A 24,578-nucleotide genomic window follows, 5' to 3' on the forward strand; every position below is an offset into this window, starting at 1 on the left:
CTCAAGCAGCATCAGATGACCCACACTGGGATAACAGGTGTGACCTGTTCTTTAAAGGAAGAAGGCATCTTGAGATGAGAAAATGCCATTTTGTTCTTCATTCACTAAATGGGAGGAGCCATAAATTGCTGGGAAATGGTATTTTACAAAGCCCTGCAAAGAAGATCTGCTGTTTGGCGTGTGACCAGTGCTGAGAGAGGGAGGCCAGTTTTAATTACCATCTTGGGTGTCCACAGGCAGGCAAATTAGTGAAGGGATGCTCATGTCTTGCACTTCTTACTTGTAAAAGTAAAGGGGTCAGAGGCAGCTGCATCCTGAGGGCTCCTGTGGCTGCCAAATTGCTGTTCTCTCCCAGTCTGGGATGAGTTGGAGAACTAAATCAATGTGGGAGCCCCCTCTCCAGCCCTGGGGACTTTCTGAGCAAAGCTGACTTCCAGGATTTCAACCCAAATGGCTCTGGTCTGGTACTGTGCCAAAGTTGTCCAGGACTCCCATTCCCATCTCACAGCAGACCAGATGCCATTTGGTGTTGCTGGATTTTTGAAAGGGGACATGGGGAAATGGAAAACAACCATTTTATAGGACTTACCAATATTTAATCCTAAAGCACTTTTCCGAAGCCAGGTGCTCCTTCATTTTTTTTTGCAGACAGCAAAACTAACCCACTGGTATTTTGACCAAGGCAGAGGGTGGCAAAATGCTGTGGTTTTGTTAATTCCCAGAGGCCAAATTCCTCCCCCATCAAAACCAGGTGCTGATGTGCAGAAACAGGTGCTGAGCATAACTGTGCTTGGTTTACATAATTCAAGGCAAGGAGGCTGTCACTGGTACCTCAGATGTAAACCTGATGAGTTAAAATACAAAACTATGATAGTTTCATCCTTGGCAACCTCATTTTGATGAAATGCAACAATCATGAATGCTTGTTAATTATTCTCTTTGTATTATGTGAGATTTTATATTTAAATGGGAGTAATAAATGGTTATTACTTGCATACATTCAAAAGCCAAAATGTTGTCTTTAAGGCACTTGAGGACCTGGGGAAACACACAACTGTGACGTGAGAAGTTGGTCCTAAAACATCTTGCTCTAAAGCCTCTGCGTATTTCAAATTTTAATCATTGCCTAATGCTATAGATGACATCTACTGGGCAAATGGAGGCCTGGCACATCCAGCACCCACAGCCTCCTGAATACTTGGTTGTGTCCTGAAATTACTGACAAGAACAAACCCTCTCCTCCCTCTGCAATAAGATTTTTTTCCCCTCTTCACACGGGCAGGCAATTCCAAACTGCCCAGGGGAAGGACAGAAGCACAAGCCCTCAACTCACTAAAACCCAGGGGATAAAAGGTGTCCTTGGGTGTTTGAAAGGAGGGGGTGCCTAAACTGTCCTCCTGAGACTGTTACTTTTACTGAAGTCTAAATAGTCCCTCTGTTTCATTAACTCTGCACAGAAGCTGGAAGACCAGAGCATTAGGGAAAACACCACTTACCTTTTTTTAACACTGGTTAATTTTCTTCTCTTCTACAGGCAACGCGGTGATAACTTTGTTATGCCACACCAGTGCCAATCAGTGTTAAACAATGAAATAGCAGGGTGTTAGAGTTCATCAGAGCCATATTAATGGCATAGTTAGAAAGGAAACACTGAAAATCTTCCCTTTATGTTGGCTAATTATTCACATTGGGACTAATAATAGACTTTCAATGTGTAAAAATGGTATTAGTTATATTATCCAAGCTCTTAATGCTTTCTGGAGAAGCTGATTTGAAGAGCAAATTTCTGTTGACTCAATCTGTAAAATCACACAGCCCAAACGCTGGGGGTACTTGTCTCAAAATTAGTCTATATTCTGTATTATGCACTCACTGATACAACTCCACTGACGAAAATGCCAAGAATTTAGGGGGGGAAAAGCAGCTAACATTATTGCTCCCCATTTGAACTTATAAGAAGCAAAAAGCTTCCACACCCTTTGTACGTGCAGCTGCAGTGATTAACTGCACATATTAGGTATTTGCAAGCATCATTAGTTAGCTGTCTGCACAACTCAAATTACCCAGGAAACGTTTTATTCTTCGTGGTTCTTGTCAACAACTGCCCACACTTTTTTTCTGTGTGTGTGTGAAACGAGACACTTCAGTATATGGGAAAATAGTTTAGAAATGTTCGTACTTAAAAATTGATTCCACCTTTATTAACTTAACGGGGAAATTTCTAACAAACTTGTATTCAAATAAAAAAAAAAAATGAAATATGTACATTCAGGAGTGGTCCAGAACTTGGCTCTGCCCATGCAGAAAATAATGTCACATAGTAATGTCTCCAGATCCCCAAGAAATGACAGACTGGCATGTAGTGTCATGGAGTTCTTTTAACAGTTTTTGTCAGCTGCTCAAGTTTAATAAGGGGATTCCCTTTGACCTGTTGGTCATTGAATGTTCATGTTCACATTCTCCCCATGTGATGAGAACATACAGGGCACTGTACTTCTCCCAGCATCTTTGGTATTTGGGAAGATGTAGAAACTTTGCTCCATGTTGAAAATTTTCTTCGCAGGAGAGAGCCCTGAACAGAAACGTCACACCAGCTGAGGCACAGGAGCTTTAGTCCATCCTCCTCTCTGGGAGCATTAAGGTAAGACCTCCCCAGGCACTGTCCGGGAGTTGAAGATATTTGTGTAGAAATCTATCAGCAGCTCAGTGAAGAGGTTCAGAGGCACCAGAGCACTCAGGGAGGCGGTTCCTTTCGAGGGCCAGATCAAATTCAAGCCGAAGACACAGGCCAGGCTGGATGCTGTCATTCTGTTATAGATGCTCTCCTGGGAAACCTGGAAAAACATAAACGTGAACAGACAAGTGGCCCAGACTGGGAGAGACAAGACACCACCTGTACTGAGGAGGAACCAACGAGGGGAGCAGACCCTGGGCACGGGTGCATCAACCTGGAGGGTGTCTGAAGCTTTAGAAGGACTGTTTTTCCTTTCACTGATGCAGGACTTCTCTTCCAGGTACCTCTACATCCACCCAATTCCTTTGGAGACATGGAGGTGAAAACAGGCTGTAGGTAAAACACAGAGCAGTGAAATCTGTTCTGCACCTGCATGATGTGTCCTACTGCTACGTGTGGATGTGAGCCCAGAGCTGGTTAGCAGAGTGTTTTTCCTCCCTGTGAGCTTGGCAGGAATTTGTGTGTGTGTTGTTCTCCTGGTATCTAAAGCCCAGTATGGCCTGGGTGTCCTCCCTGACAAATTTCTGCTATTTGTAAACATCCAGCCAGCTGAAGGTGCTCCTGGTTCCTGCTGACCCAGGTAATTCAGGCAGTTCTTGCCAGGCTGATCTTGCTGCAGTTGATCTGTAACCTGGCATGAGAAGACCACAGTCACAAACTGCACTGTGCAGGTTACACTGGAGCTGCCATTTCAGAACAGAACAAGGAATCCTTGGGCAAAATCTCCCATCTATTCTTCCTGCTACAATTTCAAGTGGAACAGGAAAGCAAAAATTCTATTTCTTAGTGCCTCTCAATTTCTGTCTTGCCATAAAGCCTCCTGAAAAGGCAGCTCTGTGGTACTATGAAAAGCCTGAGGGCACTGGAGGAAAAACTAAGAAACATTATGATCATGAGAATACTTCTTAGCACAGGCATAAATTCCAGTTGCCCCCTGCCCAGCAACACAGGTTTCATTCCTCTCTATCTTCTACAGCCCACACCCGCCTTCCTTGGTGTTTTACCTGGCAAGGACCCTCTTTGTCCAGCCAGGAGAAGATATAATGCCTTTCAGACACTATTTGCCTGAAGGCAGCTGGACAATGAACTAGTATTGGGCTACTGATAAATATAACAAGGTTAAGAACTGTGTTCTGGCCCTTAAGTGGCTAATACAGACTTCACACTGTGTGCTGTTGTACGTGTGAAACCCCTGTGAAACAAGTACAGAATATTTTTTGGTGTTTCTTTCAGTTGAAAGTCTCTACAGCTTTGGGCTACAGCCCATCACATTGTGTTTTCTGTAGCACAAAAAAGTGCTGTACCCTAAGAAAGGTACCTTAGGTGTAAGGGGCAGGTACCCTGGGATGGCACAGGAGCAGAGTGGAAAGAACCAAACCTGCTGCAGTTGTCTTCCCCCAGCGTTTGGGAGTGCTCCTGACACCCTCCACCCCATGAGCTGTGTACAGGACCTGTCTTTAAACACTGGTGGAAACACACTCAGCCTGACCCAGCTGCTGCTTTTGAAAGCCAGCATTTCAGCTCAAAGCAACACCACTGAATTGCTGTACAGCTAGATTTGATTGTTTTCTCTCTAGGCCAACTATTTCAAAGGTTGTTTCCAGCCCCAAGATGAAACCATCTCTTCCCACCCACCACCACTCGGTGAACATTTCAAGGAGACAGTTGACATTGCAATGATCAACAAAAGCACCCGTGGCACGGCTTCTCCTCCGAGGGAGAAAGTCCCTGAGATAAAATGGAACAGTGATTTTATCATCTGAGGCACAGCTGCACTGAGCCTTTCCCGTGAGTCATCAGTGGGGATGACTTGGGAGCTTGAGGGAGACATGGCAACGTTGCTGTGCTCCAAAATACACAGTAACCCCTTCCTCAGCAGATCCAAGGAAAAGTGTGCAACTGAATCTGACTCTCCACAGTGACTTCGCCTGCTCACCAAAAGCTGCTTTCAAGGAAGCCTCACCACACCCATGGTCTGGCTTTACCCCTCCCTGAGGGGATCAGGCTGCCCTGCAAGGGCAGATGCAGTCAGGAACCCTCCTCATGGGCTGCCCCTCTGAATAAATTCACCCCAAAGCTACGTTCTGTCTAAGAAACACAAATGACAGCGCTTGGATCAACCCCCTTGACTCCGTCTTTGATTCCCTCACAAAGTTAGTAACCATCATCTCTGTTTCAATTGAAAATACATGCTCTGTCAATTTGATGAGCTAATAAAAGACAACTCTCCAAGGGCCTAGATCATATCCTTGACGGAATCATCTGAACATCACAGGAAAGTATTACAACAAAGAACTACACAGCTCCACTTTGTTGTTTTGGTTTTTTTTTCCCCCTTTTGCTGGGACATGTATAGAAAAATCATTAAATAATGACAGCCTGTATTGAAAGAAAGTCTTCTGGAAAAATAAAACTTGTACATTGAAAAACTCATCATTGGGAATAACCACTGAAGTTTAAGTGCCACATCAAGAAATGCAAAATACATATTTTCACTGTCCCAGGATAAACACCCAGCTCCACCCAGCAAAATTGTGATGATTTTTGACCCCATGTACTTTTATCCCATCACCCTGAATGGATGGAACTAAATTCAGTGCAGGGGTGATTGTGGTAGTGCTGGATTGATGGTGGGACTGGGTGATCATGAAGGTCTCTTCCAGCCTTGATGATTCTGTGATTCATGGATACTGCAGGAGTGAGACCAGACAGCCACTACACCACCTAATGAACTTAAACAGCGAAATACAGTGGGTAAAACAGCCAATTACCACTATCACTTTTAAAAATCCAAGAACACCACCATCCCTTTGGTTTCTCAGTGGCAGTGCTGAAAGGAACTCCGCAAAACATTTTCAAATGAAAATTACTAGATATTAAAACGCTCCCACAAACTGACTGAAATACTTTTCTACCACCCACTGTCAGCTCCCTTGCAGATGTGCCAACTGCTCGTGTCTGCTCCACGAGCCTTAGTCACCTAATCCTTCCCAACATGCCCCGTCATCTCCAGCCACCCCCAAGCTTTGCTGGAGCTGATTACACTGTTCAGTTGGACAAGTGATTGAGACAAAACATTAATTCGCAGCATTTTTCTTTTCCAGCTTGTACTTGGCTTTAGCTTTGCTCCTTCAGTCACAGCTCTGAAGCACAGCTCGTGGGCCCCAAACCCTTGTCCGAGTCTGGCGTTTTAAATTAAATTTGGCAAGTTTTTGCAGCGGTTCTTTCAGCCCACCCTTCCCACATCAGGCATGATTGGAGGGACAGAAAACAGCAGCAGGGAGGGGAAATGTAAGCACAGAGAAAGGGCTGTATCAGCTGGTACCAAAACCAAAGCCACGGTTATAAAAACACAAGTTAGGTGATATTATCGCCTCTACCAACTCTCCTCTCTAAAGCTTCTTTAGCCTTAGACTGTCATGGAAACTACAATTACACTTTTCTAGGAAATGGTTCTGGCTTCAGAACTGGGTTATTGTAGCCCTCAGGGTGTTTGGCCAATTTCCTTCTTTGAGCCCTTTAAGTTTGCCTGTGCATTCATAAATCTGCTCCACTGCATTTGCAGTGCAGGGCTCGTGCAACACAGACACTTGTGCACACTCATCCCTTCTGAGATCAGCTGAGCAAGCACTGACATATTTTACAGACATAATTCAGGGACTGATTTGTGAAAGCTGGTCCTTGTTTCCCTCTTGATCCCAATTGCCCATTTCTGCCAAGGGATCTCAGTCCACTGCAGCTCCAAGGGCTGCAAATCCCTGTCCAGCAGCCAGAGGCACTGCCAAGTGGAGATGGGCTGGTTTATACCTTTCACTGCTGGGCTCATTCCTGGCAAAATCACTGCTGATCTACAGTTAAAGGACTTGGGCCTGTTTTTGAAATTCAAGGCTGTTACTCCTGTAGAAGTTGCATTGTCTTGCTCTCTTGGACTAGAAGGAGCTTTTTGTTAAACAAGTGGGTTGAGACTGCAGAGAAAATAGGAAGTTTTTTTTTTTTTTGTTCTTCTACAAACCAGCATCAAACTTGGAGTGTTCAAAACCCGTATCTAGTGATTACAATTCATCCCACTTGATGAAATTACCACAAGTACCTCTTGCACTACTCAAGGCTTAGCTCATGGAAGAATTAAATTGCCTCTTGTACGTAAGAAGGTTGATGCTTTCAGGTAAAAACCAGAATTATTGGTGGAGTGGTCTGCTAAAAGTTTGAAATTGTGGCAGCCTGTGCAGCACCAACCTGCAGCGAATAGAAATCTCCGGCTCTGAGATTGTTTCCCGTTTCCTTGACCTTTCCAAATGCAAATATTCCCCGAGACATTAAGGATGAAAAGCTGTGGATCAGCAAAAATTGCAGATCTGAGCACTGGTATCAACTCGATGCTGCTCTTTCCATAACAAGGCACACTTAAAAATAATGCTGCATTCTGGGGCCCAATTACAGCAAACTCGGTGTGGTACTTTTGCACACCTCATTAACACCTCGAGTGCTCAGCTCTTAAGAAATGCATGGAGATGGTGCATCTATTACTGGAACAAAGTCACTTACACGATTCATAATGCTGAGGACAGATATCACTTGCTAAAATAATAGAAAATGACGTGAGGATTTCCTTAATAGCTTTAGAGTTCAGCTAAGCAGCAGCAAAGCAACGTGTGGGTATTACAGGAGTGCTGTCTGAGGGTTCTATCCGTGTGTTTATCCTTTAATCTTGCTTTTCCCTGGTGCTTTGACTGTAAAAGGGATTAAATGTACTTGTTTCTGAAATAAACTCCTGGCTAGGACGTGGCAAACATGACTGTAGCCCAAGAACAGGTGCTGAGGGCCAGTTCCCTCCCTGGTGAAAATCAGCATCATTCCACAGGTCGGATTGCTGTGGTGGGCTCAGGACTTCTGAATCCCTTGATTCAGGCACCAGCTACACCCTGACCCTCCATTTTAGGCAGCCAGGTTTGAAAGCTGCACCCTGGAAAAGGCAATGCATTGGATAAGTTAGAAGGAAGGGAAGTTTACAGTCCTGTGACTGTCTTTTCCTGCACAGCCAAAGGATGCCTGCAGAACTGTTTGGAAGGGATGTTCCCCAAACCCTCACACTCGTGGCTTTCCCAGAAATGGGTTAAAAGAAATCAGCAAACCAAAAAAACTAGGACTGAAGACACACGATTTTATTTATCCTGAGAATAATAAAAAAAAAAACAACCTTGCAAAACAGTACATTCTAGGCTTTTAATTTAACAGTGTAGCAAGGAATGGCTATTTTAAAAAGGAAAATGCTATTTTTAAGATTTAATATGAAATATTTTGCTGACAGTTGTTCTGAAGCTTATTAACATTTCTATAATTTTCTAAAATAACACTAATTTATTTGGTGTTTTAGTTGCCCAATACTTATGTTTTAGGGGAAAAAGGTGATTTCACCTAGGTTTTCTCCAGCACTGAAAATTACACAACCACTATTGTCAGGTGCTTTTTTTTCACTCCAAAATAGGAAAAAAAACTCCAAAACCAAATCAATAAAAACATACATTCTGACTGTGAAGTGGAGGGAACAGGACTTCTAAATATCCCAGTGCAGGCACAGTTCATTTAAATGTACATGGTAATTTTCATTACATCTAAAGGATTTCATGGTGAAGGGATGGTCAGACCATTGCTTGGCACCAAATCCTGTCAAAACTGGAGGGTTCTGCAAGAACTGCACAACCACCTCACCACACTGTTTCAAACACTCACTTTTCCCTTCCGTGGAGATGTTAAACGTGGAATTAAGAGGAACAGATTGAGAAAGAAAACCTCTTTGGAATTTTTGCCCGGACTCACCATGTGGAGGAAGCACATCAGGTATTTCAGGACGATGTAGTTGTGCTCGGGAAGCCCCTGAATGATTTGTTTGCACCTGGTGACTCTCAAACAGCTCTCCACACCTGCAATGCCAAAGCATTAACTTAGCTCTGGAGCGTCAAAACATTGCCAAGAAATCATAACTTATTTATGTCTGCTGGAATTACATCTGTAAAACCAGCCACAAAATTCAGCTCTGCTGATAACCACGGCCACCACAGTGCCAGGGTCCCTTTGAAAGCCTCTATCATATTTTGTGTTATCATGTATTTGGCCCAGACCCACTTCCAGAGCATTTTCTCAAGGCAGTGAAACAGCCAAAATAATTTCTTTGCTCGAGAGGACTTTCAAAGGCCTTGATTTGAATCTCACTGTCGCTCCATGCACTTAATTGAGATGTCTACTTTTTATGCCCTGATTTTACTCTTGCTGAGACACAGTCCTGCCCAAAAAGCCCTTTTGGCAACCTGCTAACTTTAAAATCACTGCAGGAAACTCTTCTGCCTTGGTAAAAAATTTATGAGAGGGCCACTTGGGTGATGAGAATCTTCTAGAGATGAACCTAAGCAGGTTCATTAACTCGTTTCTACAGATGGGCAAATCCAGAAGTGGACCCCAAACTTCCTACATCATCTAGACAGTCCAGGTGAGAGTTACACTGACACTCATATTTCAGATGCTCTACCAAGTGACTTTTTTTCCCCCCAGAATACCACAGTATTTTATTTGATATATTTATTATATTTCATTATATATAAAATATTTATACATTTATATATAATTTATAGATTTATGTAATCATTTATATATAAAGATAGTTCTATATTTTCATAAAATACAGAATATAATATTTATAAATAGTTAAATACATATTAAAATACATATTAAATTAAAATATTTAAAATATCACAGATCATTGTGGTACTGTAAGTTGAACACTTACAGTGTGGTACTGTAAGTTGAACAGCAGTTTGGAGAAAGGTCTGATGATGGTAATCATGCCTAACCTAACCAGCTCAGTTTTGCTGATGCTATTTCTGCATCTGTTGCATTTCTCTCTCTCTCCCTGGGAGTGCACAAGGCTGTGTCTGCATGCACAAAATTTCAGCACATTAAGTGCTTTTAAAGCACTGAATTAAACACATGAAGCTTTATTGTGGTGAACTGTGGAGACGTTTTTTCCTACTGCAAAAGTACCAGCTCCCATAAAACACATTAATCTGAGTCCCAAGAATTTTTTTGTCAGCCTTCTGCAGAATATATAATGCAGGAATTGCAGCATTACTGGGTTAAAGAAACCTTGCTAGCAGTTTTCATGGCTAAAGGTGAAGTTCTTCAACAATTATAAGCTTCAAGGTTTTATTAATTTTTTTAAGTCTGTCACTCAGCTCATTTATTTCACAGCTCCCATCAATAACACTCTAAAAAAAGAGTAATTTAGATGAGACCATAAAGAGAAAATGTTCCCTATCATTTCAAAGTGCTGTAAAGCAGAGATACTGCATTTCTGGGTTTGCAGGTTAAGATATGCAACAGACACATCACACACACACTTCCAGGAGACAGAATGAGAATTTTCAAATCATCCCAAGGCAGCTGCCTGTGATCACACCTCCCCAGAGCTCCCTTCTGCCCTGTATTCACACAGAATACCTTTCCTGTGGTTTTTGAGAATACTTCTCAATACTGCTGGTATTTGAGAAAAACAAGCTGCTTGCCTGGCTCTCAAGCCTAAGGTCTTTTTAAATCAAGGTATCACCACAGCATCAGTAAGAGATGGACATCACACTGCAGGCACGCAAGAGAGCCCAAAGAATAATTAGTAATTCCCTTAAACTCCACTTTTTGAAGCATTTGGTCAAAATTGAAAGCAGAGCAAACAACGATAAAACAGAATGGGTGTTTAACAGGTGCTTGGCCAGGCAAAGCCTCCTGGTGTCCCTGGGACAATGTACTGCTCTCAGATTATTTTCAGACTTGTTCCTGTTTTTTGCTTAGCTCCATCACAAAGTAATATCACACCCAGAAAGTCAGCACAGGCTTAATTCAGTAAAAATCAGCGTTTGTACATCCCTTTTCCAAATTTTCACTGTTCTTTCCAGTCCCTCCACTTCTGCCACCTGCTTGTGAACAGCCCTGCTTTTCTGAGTGCCCTGAGAATACTCCCTGTGTGAGCAGATGAGTCTGTGATTTGGAAGGGGGTGATCTACAGACTTGCAAGCAGCAAAACAGTACAGAACTCCAGAGGACTCTGAGCACGACCTGCTGGAGTTTTTTAATGGAAATACATGAATAAAGTTAATGACATGAGACTACGTGAGGATGATAGCGATGGGCACAGCACTGGAATTTGACTTAGAATATTTAGGCACCTTACAAACATGGAGCAACTGAGATTTATCCCCAGCCTGAAGTATTTTAGTGCCCTATCCCAACAGCAACAGTCATTACAGTGATGGTAACCTACACTTTGCAAGAGCATCAGCCCACAGTTGCCAAAGGCACACCAACAGACTGCTGGGAAATGTACTTCATTTAGATAATTTCCTCAAAAAGCAGGTTTTGGAAATATGTGTGATTGTGACTGGAAGTCCTGTGGGTTCCCTGCTGTCTTGGCTATAGCCTGGATGGCAAAACCTCAGTCCACCAGCACCAGGCACCAGCTCCCAGGTATTCTGGGATCTCCCAGGTATTCTGGGATCTCAGCTATTCAAACTCCATGGATTCTCACTAGGATTAATGCCCTTGCTGGCATTATAAACTCCTAGTCCCTGACAAGGCCCTAATTCATAGTTCAGGTGGTGCCTTATCTTTAGATACTCAATGCCTCCTCATGGGTTTAGATCCTTTCTTCCCCAATATGTCATCCTATGGAAATAGTTGCAATGAAAAGAATCTCCTCCCCACCAGAAAAAAACAAACCAACCACCAAAATCCACCACAAAAAAAACCCCAAAACAACCAACCAACCAAAAAAAACCAAAACCACAAAACCCCCAACCAATCAAACAAAAAAAACCAAACAAAACCCCCCAAACCAGAAAACAACAAAAAAACCCCAACAGAACGAAAGAAAACAAAACAAAAACAAACCCAAAGAAACATGTAAATGACCAAACTGAATTTTGTTTCCACAAGTCTGGTTAGCAAACAAACAGCAGTGGTTATGAATTAGTCAGGTCAAGTCCTGCCTGCTGTACAAATTTCTCTAAACTTATTTGTACTCACTGGTGATTCCAAGGATGTGATCGTAACAGTCAAATGTTAGTAATGGCTGGGGGAGTTCCCTAAGGAAAGTCTTCAGGATAACAGCAGGAATATGGATGTCATGATAGTCATCAAAATTCACAGATTTGCCTAATAGGAGAAAAAGAAGAAAAGAGGTGTTCAGTCATATGTTTTAGTTTTTAACTACTGCTTAAACACTGTTTCTCACTATGTTTTGAACAGCAAACCTCTTGCTTTTCTGCTGCTGTAACCCCTGATATTTCATTTTTATATTTTTCATGCAGCTTTATTAATCTTGCTGTAGGAGATTCTCTCCATAAAGGCATTTCATAAAGTGGCTTCACGGGGAAGTCAGTGACTTTCACAATTACTTCACTACATTTCATAAATTCTTAGGCAAAATTGCATTGCTTTGCCATAACCAGAGGCACCGTACTTTGTAACTACAGGAAAGTAGATGTTCGTGAAAAAACAGACCATTTTTGACTCAGACTTATCATTCATTAGCTGCTACAGGTTTTGAAGGCTCTGGTGTGACATCAAGGGATGACTTGCTGTTCAGTAACCATTAAGTGCCTGTTGCTCTCTCTCGGTTTTCTGCACTAGTGCTCTTATTATTTTATATTACAAATGGTTGTATGATTAATTAATTACAGCAAAGCTGGCATTTCTGCCTCACCAACAAAGCCCCCACACTGTTACTGGCAGTGGTTGATGAGAGCTTACCCTGATTGTAGAGTTTCTGCACATCTTTGATGGTCTGGAAGCTGGCTGACCTTCTGAAGAGGCCCTCTACTTGTAGTCCTGAAAAAAACAATAATCCAGGCCTCGTCTGTAAAAGCTGCCTCTCTTTTGTTTTTCTCTTTAGCATCAGTAGAAAGCAGAACAGAGGGAGAAGATTTGGGAACAAAGATCCTCCCTACACTCACATTTTGGAAAGAAAATCCTTGAGAACAGAAAGCAGGATCAAATCATGTTTCAGCATTGCCTTCAGCACTTTCTTTAATGGGTTTCATAGAAATACTACTGCCTTGCCTTAAGCATTTTAGAGGGTCTTGACAACTAGTTTTTGTTTAAAAGTAGCTCAATTGCACCTAATGGCACAGAAGCAGGTTCAGGATTCACACACCCACTGTCACTGAGCCCCAAACCACACCTGTAAACCTGCTGTTCTCCTTGCCTTAAACCTTTAACAAGCTGAAGAGGGTGTTTACAAAGACTCCCCAAGTTCCTTCTTCTGCCAGTGGGTGAGACAAGGTCCTTTGGGCTGGGGAGTGTTTCACGGGATCTCTGGTTGGAAGAACCCATTTCTTGCCACTGGAGAGCTGCCAACTTTGGGGCAGATCTTTGCTCCTTCCACCTCTGGAAGTCAGTGGGACTCAACACTCTGCCTGCCCATGGGATTTTGAAACACCTGATTTTAGACTGGAGGCACTCCTGAATGCTCTGTCCTGAATCTCCTGAAGGGTGTCTGTCTCATGCTGTGGACTGACTGAAATCTCACTTCAGCTCCAGAAGGAAAATGTCAATAAAATGCATCCAGTCAAGGATCTCCTTTGAATCACAGCTTTCAAGGTAAGTAATTTATCTGAATTATTGTGCAAAACAGGATGGGGCCAAGAATGACTACTTTTCATGAGACTTGTGGTACTTCTTGCTTCTGAGTTTGGTAAAAAACTCATTTCTTTCTCTCCTTCCTCCTTTCCAGTTTTGCTGTTCCTCACACCCAGCAGGTAACACAACTTCACTCACACGTGGTCTGAACTGGAGATTCCTACTGGAAGCAGAGTAATGTAAAATATCAGCCTGTGCTGGTCTGACAAAACACCAAATTGCTGCAGTTTGGAGAAGGTTGGCAGCCCACCCACTGCCTGGGGGGACTGCTGGACCTTTCTTTATCTGAGTGAGGAAGATCAGATCTAATTTTTAATTTTTCATGCTTCTCTTTCAGCAGATAAGCAGCCAGACTGAAGCCAGTGTTTGTGTATTCCAGCTGAAGTACACATGGGTCTTTTTGCATGAGCAAGAATCCTTATGGTGTTCTAGAAAAATTAAGTCGTACATTAACGAAGGATAATCAATCATTCTTGTGAACTCACCCAGGTTGCAGGTGTATTTCCTACACAAAAAATGAATAATTAAATTTATTTGTTATAAGTTATAATTGTTATAAGTTATAACTTATTTGTTATAATTAAATTTATTTGTTATCAGTTTATTTGTAAATAATTAAATTTATTTGTATTAAATTTTCTGTAATTAATGAAGCCATTAATTACAGAGAAGCATTTAATAGTATGTACATGAATTTATAAAATACTAGAAGAGCTGATAATATACCATTAAAATACATTTTCATAGCCAAGTTTCAGAGACTTCTGCCACAAACCCAAGCTCTACTTTAAAGTGCTCCACAGACTAGATTTAGTCTCAGCTGGAGTTCAGCTGATTACAGCTCCCAGTTAGTTCCTAGGAATATGTGCCCTTGCCTCTTAAATCCAGGTTGAACATTAAACCTTTAGCCCATGCACTCAGTTCTGGAGGGAGGATGACATCTCAGACTGAAGCATCCAAGAAGGACATGTGTGGATACTAAAGGAACCAAGTGGACAATAACTATGATGTATTTGACCCCTTGCCTTATCCTCCATCAGGTTGTGTTTCAGTTGAGTCAGGGTACAGCAAATAACATCACTGCAGTAAAACTGTTCCGTCAGATTTGGGGGGCAACCTGTTAAAGACAGTTCTGGAAGTGGCAGCTGTGAACTGCTCGTCGAGGCAGTGCCCTCAGCAAACAAGAAGTGCAATAATTTCCCCAGAATTTGTGGAATTTTATGCTGCCTGTCAGCGGACAAGAGGCTTTCTGTGGAAACAAGTCTTTCAGCAAATGGACATCATAAACGCCTGCAATTTGGTTTGCAGGAGTTGGTTTGGTAGTTAATGTTTCTATCTGATGTGAATCTCGCTGTAAGGACTACAGTGCAATAAATATCAATTCTTAACGTGTTTATGCCTTTATTGGCTAAGCTTTCAAGTGTCTAATTAAAGACATTAATCTGTAGCACAGACAACAGCTGTATTTGTCTGGCCCTGCATCCCATCAACGTTACTGTGATGGCACATGACATCCAGCTGTTCCTGGATATGTTTTTGGAGGTGGAAAAGCAACTTTTGTCCTCATCTGCTGAAATCCGGGATACAGGCACTATCCCTGCTTCTCCCAGAATCCATTTACCAGGTCAGCTGAAACTGGATCAATTTGTTTGATCACAAGTGGCAATGTGCCAACCACCAAAGTAGAATATCCCCAGTGCTTCTGGCATTTGTGGACAACCCAACCAAATGACAGGACACTAATTAATTGTAAGTAAGTGCAATTCTTAGGGAAAAGAAAAAGTTATATTCTGCTTCTAAAGAAAAAGAACCACAACAGCAAGAAAGTCACATATTTTCTTCTGTGTGTGTGTGTAAAAAATGCTTAGGTCAGATAATAAGATATTATAGCAATGTTTAAATAGGCAACAACAATTATGCTCTTGAAGGAGGAAAACAATAAACCTGGGTACAGTGACAGACCTTTTTGCATTATATTTTTCTGACTTTTGTGGTCAAAATTTTTGCTTTCTTATTTCTGTGATGCATATGAACTTCTGTGATGCACATGAGCAAAGGACACTTGTTTTGAGAAGTCTGTATTTCTATTAACTGCTCCCAGTGCTTTCTGTGTTTCAGCTGGGCAGGGGAAGGCTCCCTAAAAGCATGATTTGAATGATGGTCTTTCTCAAGTCACTTAACCACTGAACAGTGGTCCCATAATAAGGGATGAGAAGGAAGAAAGGGACCTAAAGCCACTCGTTGGTTATTCCCTGTGATGGATAAATAAACAGTCTTACACACAGGCAGGAAACACCTTCTCCAAGCTCAGTCCTTTTCAGACACTGTGGGAAAAAATCCCAGTTCTTCTAAAACAAGGTGCACACACTAAAACAAAATAAACCACTTTGTCTTCTTCTTGCACACAAAATACACATCAGAGCCACCAGAGCTACGGGATGAGGGAACAAAATTGGCTGAAGGCAATCCTGGGCATTACAGCTCCAAGCACCCATTTCTGCCCTTTCAAGGAATAATTTTGAAGCAGCCTATTTAATTTTTGTTAGCAGTGTTCTTCTACGAAATCCTGTTTACAGCATGGCTCCTGTCAGCTGGCTCTGTAAAAAGAGTTTATTTTTTTTCCTGTGTGTGCACAAGTTGAGTTGTTTTGCCATGAGTGGCGTGGGTAACACATTCCATAGGGAACAGCCACCCCGGAGCAGCAGTGCTTGCCAGAACACTGTGAGGGGGTGGCAGACACGAGCAGATGTGAAAAACAAACACCTGCATGTCACTCACCATTCCACCAACACTGCAGAGACCTCAGAATCACAGAATATTCAGAGCTGGAAGAGACCCACGAGGAACATCGAGTCCAACTCTTCAGTGAGTGGCCCATCCAGGGATCAATAACTCAGCACAAACTGCTCCCTGTCCCTCTCCCCAAAACTACAGATACACATGGAAATCCATGGGTTTTTGCTTTCCTGCACTAAACTCTCCAGACCAAAAAGAGTGGAATTTTACTCTAAATATTAAGTGCTATATGGAAGAACATAGTATGTGAGTAGTGAGGGAGCCATCTGTGCTCAATGAAAAGTGATGCTGCGATTGAGAACTTAACTGGGTAATTATTGAAATGTCAGTAATCACAAATGAAAACAGGCAGGCACTTCATTCCACATTGAAATATAATGGCTTTTACTACAGCAGACAAAATTTCACAGTGCCATGACACAACTGTGTCACACTCTGCATTAATAAAATGTTGCTAAAAATACTTAACTCCCCTTCTATGCCCTCCCCAATCAGTTGTCCCATGGGAAAGACACAGAAAATCAAAACTGATAAAGATAAATTAAAGCAACACATGCTGTCACATTGCTGCAACTTGTCAGAGAAAGAGAGACGAGAAAATTACATTCTTTTTCTTTCAATCATCCTTGATTTGAGGGTTGCTGGCATCAAAAACCTTTGTTAATTTGCCTGCTTTCAGAAGAGAAATGGCAAAGAGTGAGCATCTGAATTCCTTCTGCCCCAAATTCAGTTTGGAAATGTTTCTTTAGACTGGGGTCCTGCCAAATCTTAGGAAGTGTCCATCCTGATTTGGAAGTGGTTTTCATTCTCATTAATACAACCAATCTAGACATCTTCTTGCAGTTCACCTAACTCTAGTAAGGTTCATTTTTAAAAACTAGAACTGACTTATTTCTAACATGAGGACTGCAGAGTTTATATATGTGAAATGCCCAAAGCAGCATTAACTTTTATGCTTTGGACAAATTTGAGATTTCTTGGGGTTTTTTTCCAAGCTGGAACACAGCATGGGTTTGAGGAGGAGGTTGCACAGCCTTCCTTCCCCTGGTGCTCTGTGCAGTGAATACAGAACAAGGAGTGTGATGCCTGCAGTTTGCAGAGGTGGTTTGCTCTGCAGAAGGTGCACAGCAGATCGAGGGCAGAGGGGAAGGGAAGGGACAGTTCCAGCCCTGCTGAAAGCTGAGCAGCAGCAGCAAGGATGTACAGCTGGGCATCCTCCCCGGAATCCACAGTGTGTTTGTGTCCTTGCAGTTCCAAACAGTCTCCAGCCTTAGAATTTATGAATGAATATTCTCAGTTTACACTTGGCACCTCTAAAAATAATTTATTTGCAATTCCTGAGCACCAGAAACAAAACCTGTGCTTATCACAAGGTTCCTTTTTACTTGATGGCACACAAACCGGTCTTGGGATTTATCTCATCTCCATGAACCCCAGGTAAAAACATTCCCACAGAAACAAAAGAGCCAAGAACTCAGAAATATTCCTGTGGCCGATGTCAAGCTTTGCCAGTGTTGTATTTTTAAAAGATATTTGACTGATCACAGGAAGCCGAGGCCAGGAGGCAAAGCTGCAGCAATCCACATGGATTCAGGATGCATAACCATCCATCTCGACCCATCCTGACTATCACCACCAGGATGTATTCATTCACATTAAAAAATGGAGCCAAAACTTCCTCCCTCAGCAAGATTTGTTGTGATTCATGGAAGGGAGGAGGAGGAAAGATTAATCACTGCTTACCACTGCTTCTGCTATTGAACAGATAAAGGACAGCTTTAGTTGTCATTATGATCATACAATAGGACATTTATTACTTTAACATTGAACTCCTCTAGCAGGGTTATTACCATTTCATTTGGAAGTCTTAGTCATCGCCCAGGACTCTCCTGTGGCACCAGGAGACAACACAGAACAAAATCTTTGTGCTGCAAAGCACTTCCAGTCAACAAAATTGGTGAGGTAAGAGAGAAGGACTGGGCCACGGGGGCTACTGTGAGATAATTTTCCTGTAGGGGACAGTTATTTTTTCTGCTTTACAATTCTCTGGTGTGATTCCTTCACTGTGAGTTTATTGTCCCATCACTTCTGAGCTGCTGCTGATCTCACACCAGCTCTTTAGTAATCAGTTCTCTGGGAAATTTTGCTGTAGCTGTTTCCTTATATGGCCTCTCTATAGAATGCTATAAATGTTATTAAATCTTGGAAATTTTAGTGATGATCACAGCAGGTTACGTTTGGTTTTAATTTTTTTTTTTTAAACATGAACAAGCATGTTGTTTATACCTTTGGGGGTACTCTCTACAACATAAAATACAGTAAAAATAATAATCCTACCCATATATTTAAAAAAAAAAACCCAGAACAAATGACAGTGTTTGAGATAGGTTTGAGCAACATCCCTGTCCTTTGTAACCTGTTTGACATCTTCATGCAAGTCTGAACTGTGCAGTTTATACACAAATTGAATCAAATAAAAATTCCCTTAAAAGCTGTGATCTGACCTCCAGATGTTGGGGGGTTTGCAAACAAAATATGAATTTTGCTGTGCAGTTTTATTCTCCACTGAGTGGCATTACTTATATCCCTGGCTGCTAAAATAGTTGCTCAGAAGTGACAGTCTCAGTTCAGCACCAAATAGATTGTGAGGATATGTGGGGACATATTAACCAGAGAAAGAAAATTACCACCCTGTGGCTAAGCTAGACTTCTTAGAGAAAAGGGCCTGTGAGCAAAACATCAAGATCATTCCCAGCAAAGGAACGACACCAGGTTAGAAACACTCATGAATTGTTCTGACAAGAGAGTGGATATTTAATTAAACAATGCAGTTTCTCAGGGCATAGTACAGAGAAGATAGTAAACACACAAAAAAATCTGATTTAGGGCAAGTGCAAGTCAAGTTTTTCATTTATAAATAGAGGGCTGGACAGGTTGTGGATTTGAGGTTGTGCATAGGAAAAAAAACCATCCTCTGGCTTGCTGGTTGTTATGAAGATGAAGCCACAAATGTGCTGTTAAACCTCTTTGGCCTGACTAAATCATTGGCTGGGTTCAGGATGATACCACCCCTTTTTTTCTGAAATTAAGAGCACTTCTTTGGTTTGGTCCAGAAGATGAACCTTGAGGTTTAGTCTTACTGAGCTAATCATTTTCTCAGATACTCAGAACTCATTTTAGGAAAGCAATTCTTCCCTGTGAAGGTTAGAAAAAACCAAAATTAGGCATTTTTAAAACTGAGTATTAAAAACATTTTTAAAATGGAGCTAGAATGAAAGTGGCAAAACGCCAACATTTTTTTGCCTTCTTGAAAAAATAGCCTGAAAATTAGAGAAATTAAGAAACTGGAGTATACTGTGCTTATTTTAACAGCGTCTGAGGCATCAGCCATAATAGATCTTGTTTCTAAAATACAAAACAATGCTAATTTGATTTTGGGGATGAAGCAGTGCTTGCTGCTGTCAGAGCCCCCTCACAAACTGGGTACAAGAAGGGGAGTTTTGGCTCATTTGTGCAGGTGACAGTGACTCCCCACCAGGAGGAACTTCTGCAAACAGTGTTGTCTGTAACTGAGACACAAAATTTAAATGCCAAGGAGGAAGAATGTGACCCCAAGCAATCTGTCAAAGGGATTGGAGTCATTAGGTTAAGAAGAAGGGTGGGTGAACCAGGAGTCTTTTGGACAGATACTCCCAGTTGTCCCATTATGATTTGGGTGATATGGTTTAGTGGTTTAGGGGTTACAGTGGTGGTGCTGAGTTGATGGTTGGACTGGATGATCTTAAAAGTCTGTTCCAACCTTGATGGTTCTGTGATTCTGTAACTTTAGAGACTGAAAGCCTCCTTAGCCTGGTACTCACTGCTGCAGGCAGTGTCAGCACAGCTCCTGCACCAGAGCTGCTCATGAGCAGCACAGAGAGGACATCAGAGGGTCTCTGATGTTTCAAGAACTCCTAACCCTGCTGATGAAGCACGATTTTGCAGGAGCTTTTGTGATACCACAGTTTCAGAAACAGGCTTCAGGTAAACAGATGTGAAAATGCAGCAACGGGAAGAAAGAGCGGAAACATCACACCAGGGGTGGAAACCAAACCCCACTCCCTGCTAACCCCACAAGGCTGGGAGCTCTGCCAAAATCAAACGGAACAGGGGAACGACAGTGAGGGTTTGTCACTTCCAGAGCATGACTTGGAGTTTTCACTGCGCTCACAGCCACGTCTGGAGTGCAAAGAACGCTGCCAGTCACCCTCCGGGGCTGTCAGCACAGCGACCAGCTCAACTGAGATATTCCAGCTTTGGGGAAAGAGCTAAAACCATAGCAGACAGCAGGTACAACAGATACCTGCACACTTACAATCCTAAGTGCAAAAAAATGCATGTCTGTCACCCACTGCTTAACAGCCCTGGCATGGCAGGTACTTGGCTTTCAAGCATCATCTGGCTGGGAATGTCACAAACTACTCCACCTGACAAGGCATCTCTGTTCAGAAATCTGGTTTGTGGGAATCTCTTTATGATAGGGAACATGACAGCTCTGAGCAAACCTGGGCTTGGCTGAGAAAGAACAGCACTGACAGAGCCCAGGACCTTCCTTCCTGGGGACACAGAAGGACTGAGAGGAAAAATCAGAGAGTCCGGTCAGCAAGTGCCTGGGCTGGACTGTGCACTGGTGCCCCTGACCTGTGCAGATGCACAGAGCAGGGCTTGTTCAGAAGTCTCATCACATCAAAGACCATCCCTCACAAACTGTGCTCATGCTGCTGACACCAAACAGATGAAATTTTAGCCAAAAAAAGACAAAGTTTGAAGAAAACCCCAAGGATGAGTCCTGCTTTCGGAGTAACAGACATTTCATCCAGAAGGAATTCTGCAGTGATAAAGTTGAGATACCCTCCCCCCCTTTTTTCTTTATCATAACCATGAGTGATAAAACTTGCTCTTTTTTAAAACTGTACTGCACATTTAGCTTTGCTGCTTCAGAAAACTGGACTCAGACACTGTTGAGAGTGAAGAGTATGAGTCTGGTGCAACAGTGATAAGACAAAGCATCCAGAAACAACAAAAGCAAGACATGGAGGAGGTTTTGTTTCAAATTAATGTAAGAATTACTAGTTACTTGTCACTAACACACTATAATGATGGCCATAAACCTCCTGTTTCTTTAAAACCTTTAAATAAGCCCAAGAGAGTGCCAGATATGCAAAGCCTTCCTCCCATGCACACGCAAAAGATTAAAACAATTAACATTTTAGTGACTAAATTTTCACTCAATTCCTAAATAATAACAGCTGTGAGAAGTAACAGTGTTAGTGCACATTCATCCTCATTTTAGCTCTCTTGACTCCTGTGATTAGTGAGGAAGAGGTATTTGCCTACTAAGATAAGCTAAATATATGTAAGGATGATTGTTTCACAACAATTTAAAACCACAAAAAAAGTCTGCCTTTCATCTGCAGATGGGGCACGCACTGATACAGCACACAAGCTCTAATTATCCACTTAGGATTATAATTACAGGGATTGTCTCAGGCTGCCACTCACTCGCCTTCCACATCCTTAGTCCTGAACTGTTTACATTCCCTGTATTCAGCCACGACATTGGATACGAGCTACACCTGCAAGGTTTTCATAATTAGCACCAGTGTGAAAACAGCACATCCAAACAGTTTTGGGGGTTTGAGTGGAAAGCCCGAGTTTGGGCCATGGGCACTTCAATGAAGTCTATTAGGGGCTCTCCACCCACTGCAGATCAGTTGATAACCTTTAACAGCTGAACTGGCCCCGCTCCAGCCTTGGCTGCTGCAGGTATTTTGAAGATAAATCAGCAATTTCTAACTATGTTTATTTATTCTGTCCTCATTTAAATCCACATTTTCTAGTACTGATGGAAACAAAGCCAGGATTTCCCTTCAAAAGCAGCAATAAAGCTGAGAAGCACTGGTTTTTCTTGCCTGCCCCCTTTTGTCTTCACAAATGTGAAGCCTGCTCAGTACAGGTTTTTCAAAGGTTTGTAATTTCTCACTTAGGGTTCGAATAAGCTCAAACTCAGAGCAAACCCTGGTGGCAACAGTTAAAGTGAGCAGAGATCCTCACATACAGTTTGAGCACTGAAAGTAAAAATTTACTTTGTTCAGGATGACAGCTGAAGGATGAAAATTAAGAATTAGGAATATTGTGGAATGCAGGTTTCTGTCTACAGAATGATACAATTTACTCAGAATTTGTATTTTATATCATTTGTGTGCTGTCAATACAAATAGAGGAAAATTTCAGGTAAAACTCATCTAACAGCAACAAAGGGATCTGAGCCTGGCTTTTGTCTTAAAAATGATGCTGATGCTCAAAATTCGTTCAAACATTAACTATACTTAATGGCATATTAAATGCCAGTGGTGTTTCCTTTTTGATTTTCTTCACTTGACACACCTATTAAAAATTCACACCCGTCTTTCAGGGATCTTAGGAATCATTCCCAGTTCCAGCCCTGTGTAATGTTGTGCCAGTTGTGCTCTGTTTCTGCTCTGTCACCTGTAAGACAAGCCTGGTGGCACAACCAGAGGTTCAAAATCCACCCTCTCTTTGCCCTGTACCTGAAGGTGATAGAAAGAACTCAGATTTGGATTCTCCCATTTTAAATATGGGTATTTTTGTTATATATATATACATATATATAAATATATAAATATATAATGTAACTACAGACCAATTGCAGCCAAAGGGTCTGTAAATGCCAGCAAAAATATTTTTCTCAAGTGAGATTTTATAGCTACTGGTCCTATAAAAATAGAACTCACTGGTTTTTATTGGATATTCTACTTTACTCCAACACTATTATATGGGTTTACCATGTATAATATTTCAAGATATCTCCTCAGATTTGTATTCCCTAATTAATTCTAAGAATTATTATAAATAGCATTTAATTTATACAAATAAACAATATATTTATATTATTTTATATGTATTATATACTATAAAATAAATTAGAATAAATAATAATAACCAAAATACATAAATAAAATAAATCCAAGAAATATTTTGGTTTTGTTTGGTTTTGGGTTTGTTTTGTTTTCTTGGGTTTTTTTGGGGGTTTTTTTTGGGTTTTTTTGGTTTTTTTTTTTGTTTGTTTGTTTGTTTGTTTGTTTTTTGGGGTTTTTTTCAGAGTGAGACAATAATCTGATAATAATAATTTCCTGTCCATCAAAGCTCTCAAGACAGTGCCCATTTGCCAGTCAAGTTTTCAGGATATAAACATATCCTGTGTAGTTGTAATTGTTGCTGAATCAAGCACTGAGTGTTATATGGTTTCATACTACTGAAGGACAGAACTCACCTTTAGTTTTGACACAGAACTCACCTTTACTTTTTAGGTAGGATACGGTTTCCTTCATTACTGGGGGGATTAGTTCACCTTTGTTTTTGTCCTTGATACTGTCAAGGGAAAAAAAAAATAAAGAAAAGAGAAAAAGCAACAGCCTTTAAGTGGCATTTGTAGACAAAGAGTCCAAAGTAAGACAGAACAGCCTGAGCAAAACCCAGAGAGAAATCTGAGAGCATACATTAAATTTCACAAATTAAGGAGCCTGTACCCAAGACAAGAGTCTTTCACAACCAACTTTATCCCTGCTGGAGATTGGATTTGGTTGGATGCTGTTGGTGGAACCGGGTTTCAAGGCAACTCAAAGGCAGAGGAGGAAGGAGTTTGCAGCAAATGCTTTCCAGTAAGTCTTGATCAAGGGATGCTGCAAGTTTAGGAGCCTTTTATGATGCAGATTTTTCTTTGTCATTTGGCTCTTTTTTAAGCCCCAGTGTATGTATAATTAAAAGGATATTGTACTATTTGTTTTGAAGGCAAAGCGGGGCAGTGAGATTATTAACGCCTTGAATGATTTCCATGAAATGAGATTTCTTTCTCTTTCGTGAGTGAACAGTTGAGGCAAAAAAATGGAACATGGCATTTTCTTGATCTAGACAGCACAGAAAATTCTGCAATTATCCTCCTCATTTAAAAAAAAAAAGTCTTTGGCAGCCTAAAAATATAACAAGAGTATCTGCTGAGTATTATGCTACACTTTACAGTAATCAACAACATAAAGGACCAATCTCAGACTTTAAAGTAGCCTTAGTACATATTTATGTGGACAATGTTATACAGTAAGTCTGCTGCAAAAACATAGAACAAGTGACTGTACAGCCCATTAATAACTTAGTCCTGCTAATAAACCAGAGAAGGAGGGAAGTTCCAGGGGTTCTTTGCATAGCATGCAAAGTTGGAATCCCCTGTGAAATTATGTCTCCCAGTAAGAGACCAAATAAGAAAAAGGGCTGGGAGATGAGGTCACTACTGGGGTCAGGGTTTGGGATACCA

At 41.5% G+C, this 24,578-nt stretch overlaps 1 protein-coding gene across 1 annotated transcript in view; it reads right to left on the reverse strand.

The window, feature by feature from the left end:
* Nucleotides 1-1,964: 1,964 nt before the first annotated feature.
* Nucleotides 1,965-24,578, reverse strand: part of ARHGAP8 (Rho GTPase activating protein 8) — a 60,574-nt gene continuing 37,960 nt past the window's right edge. Inside the window, exons 9-13 of the mRNA XM_027660758.1 lie at nt 23,568-23,641; nt 12,527-12,604; nt 11,801-11,929; nt 8,552-8,655; nt 1,965-2,834 (exon numbers count right to left, since the gene is read on the reverse strand). Of these exons, the coding sequence (XP_027516559.1) occupies nt 2,637-2,834; nt 8,552-8,655; nt 11,801-11,929; nt 12,527-12,604; nt 23,568-23,641 (583 nt within the window). The 3' untranslated portion in view covers nt 1,965-2,636. The remainder of the gene's footprint in view (nt 2,835-8,551; nt 8,656-11,800; nt 11,930-12,526; nt 12,605-23,567; nt 23,642-24,578) is intronic.

This window comes from Corapipo altera, unplaced genomic scaffold, assembly GCF_003945725.1.
Source record: "Corapipo altera isolate COAL_440 unplaced genomic scaffold, ASM394572v1 239, whole genome shotgun sequence".
NCBI lineage: Eukaryota > Metazoa > Chordata > Aves > Passeriformes > Pipridae > Corapipo > Corapipo altera.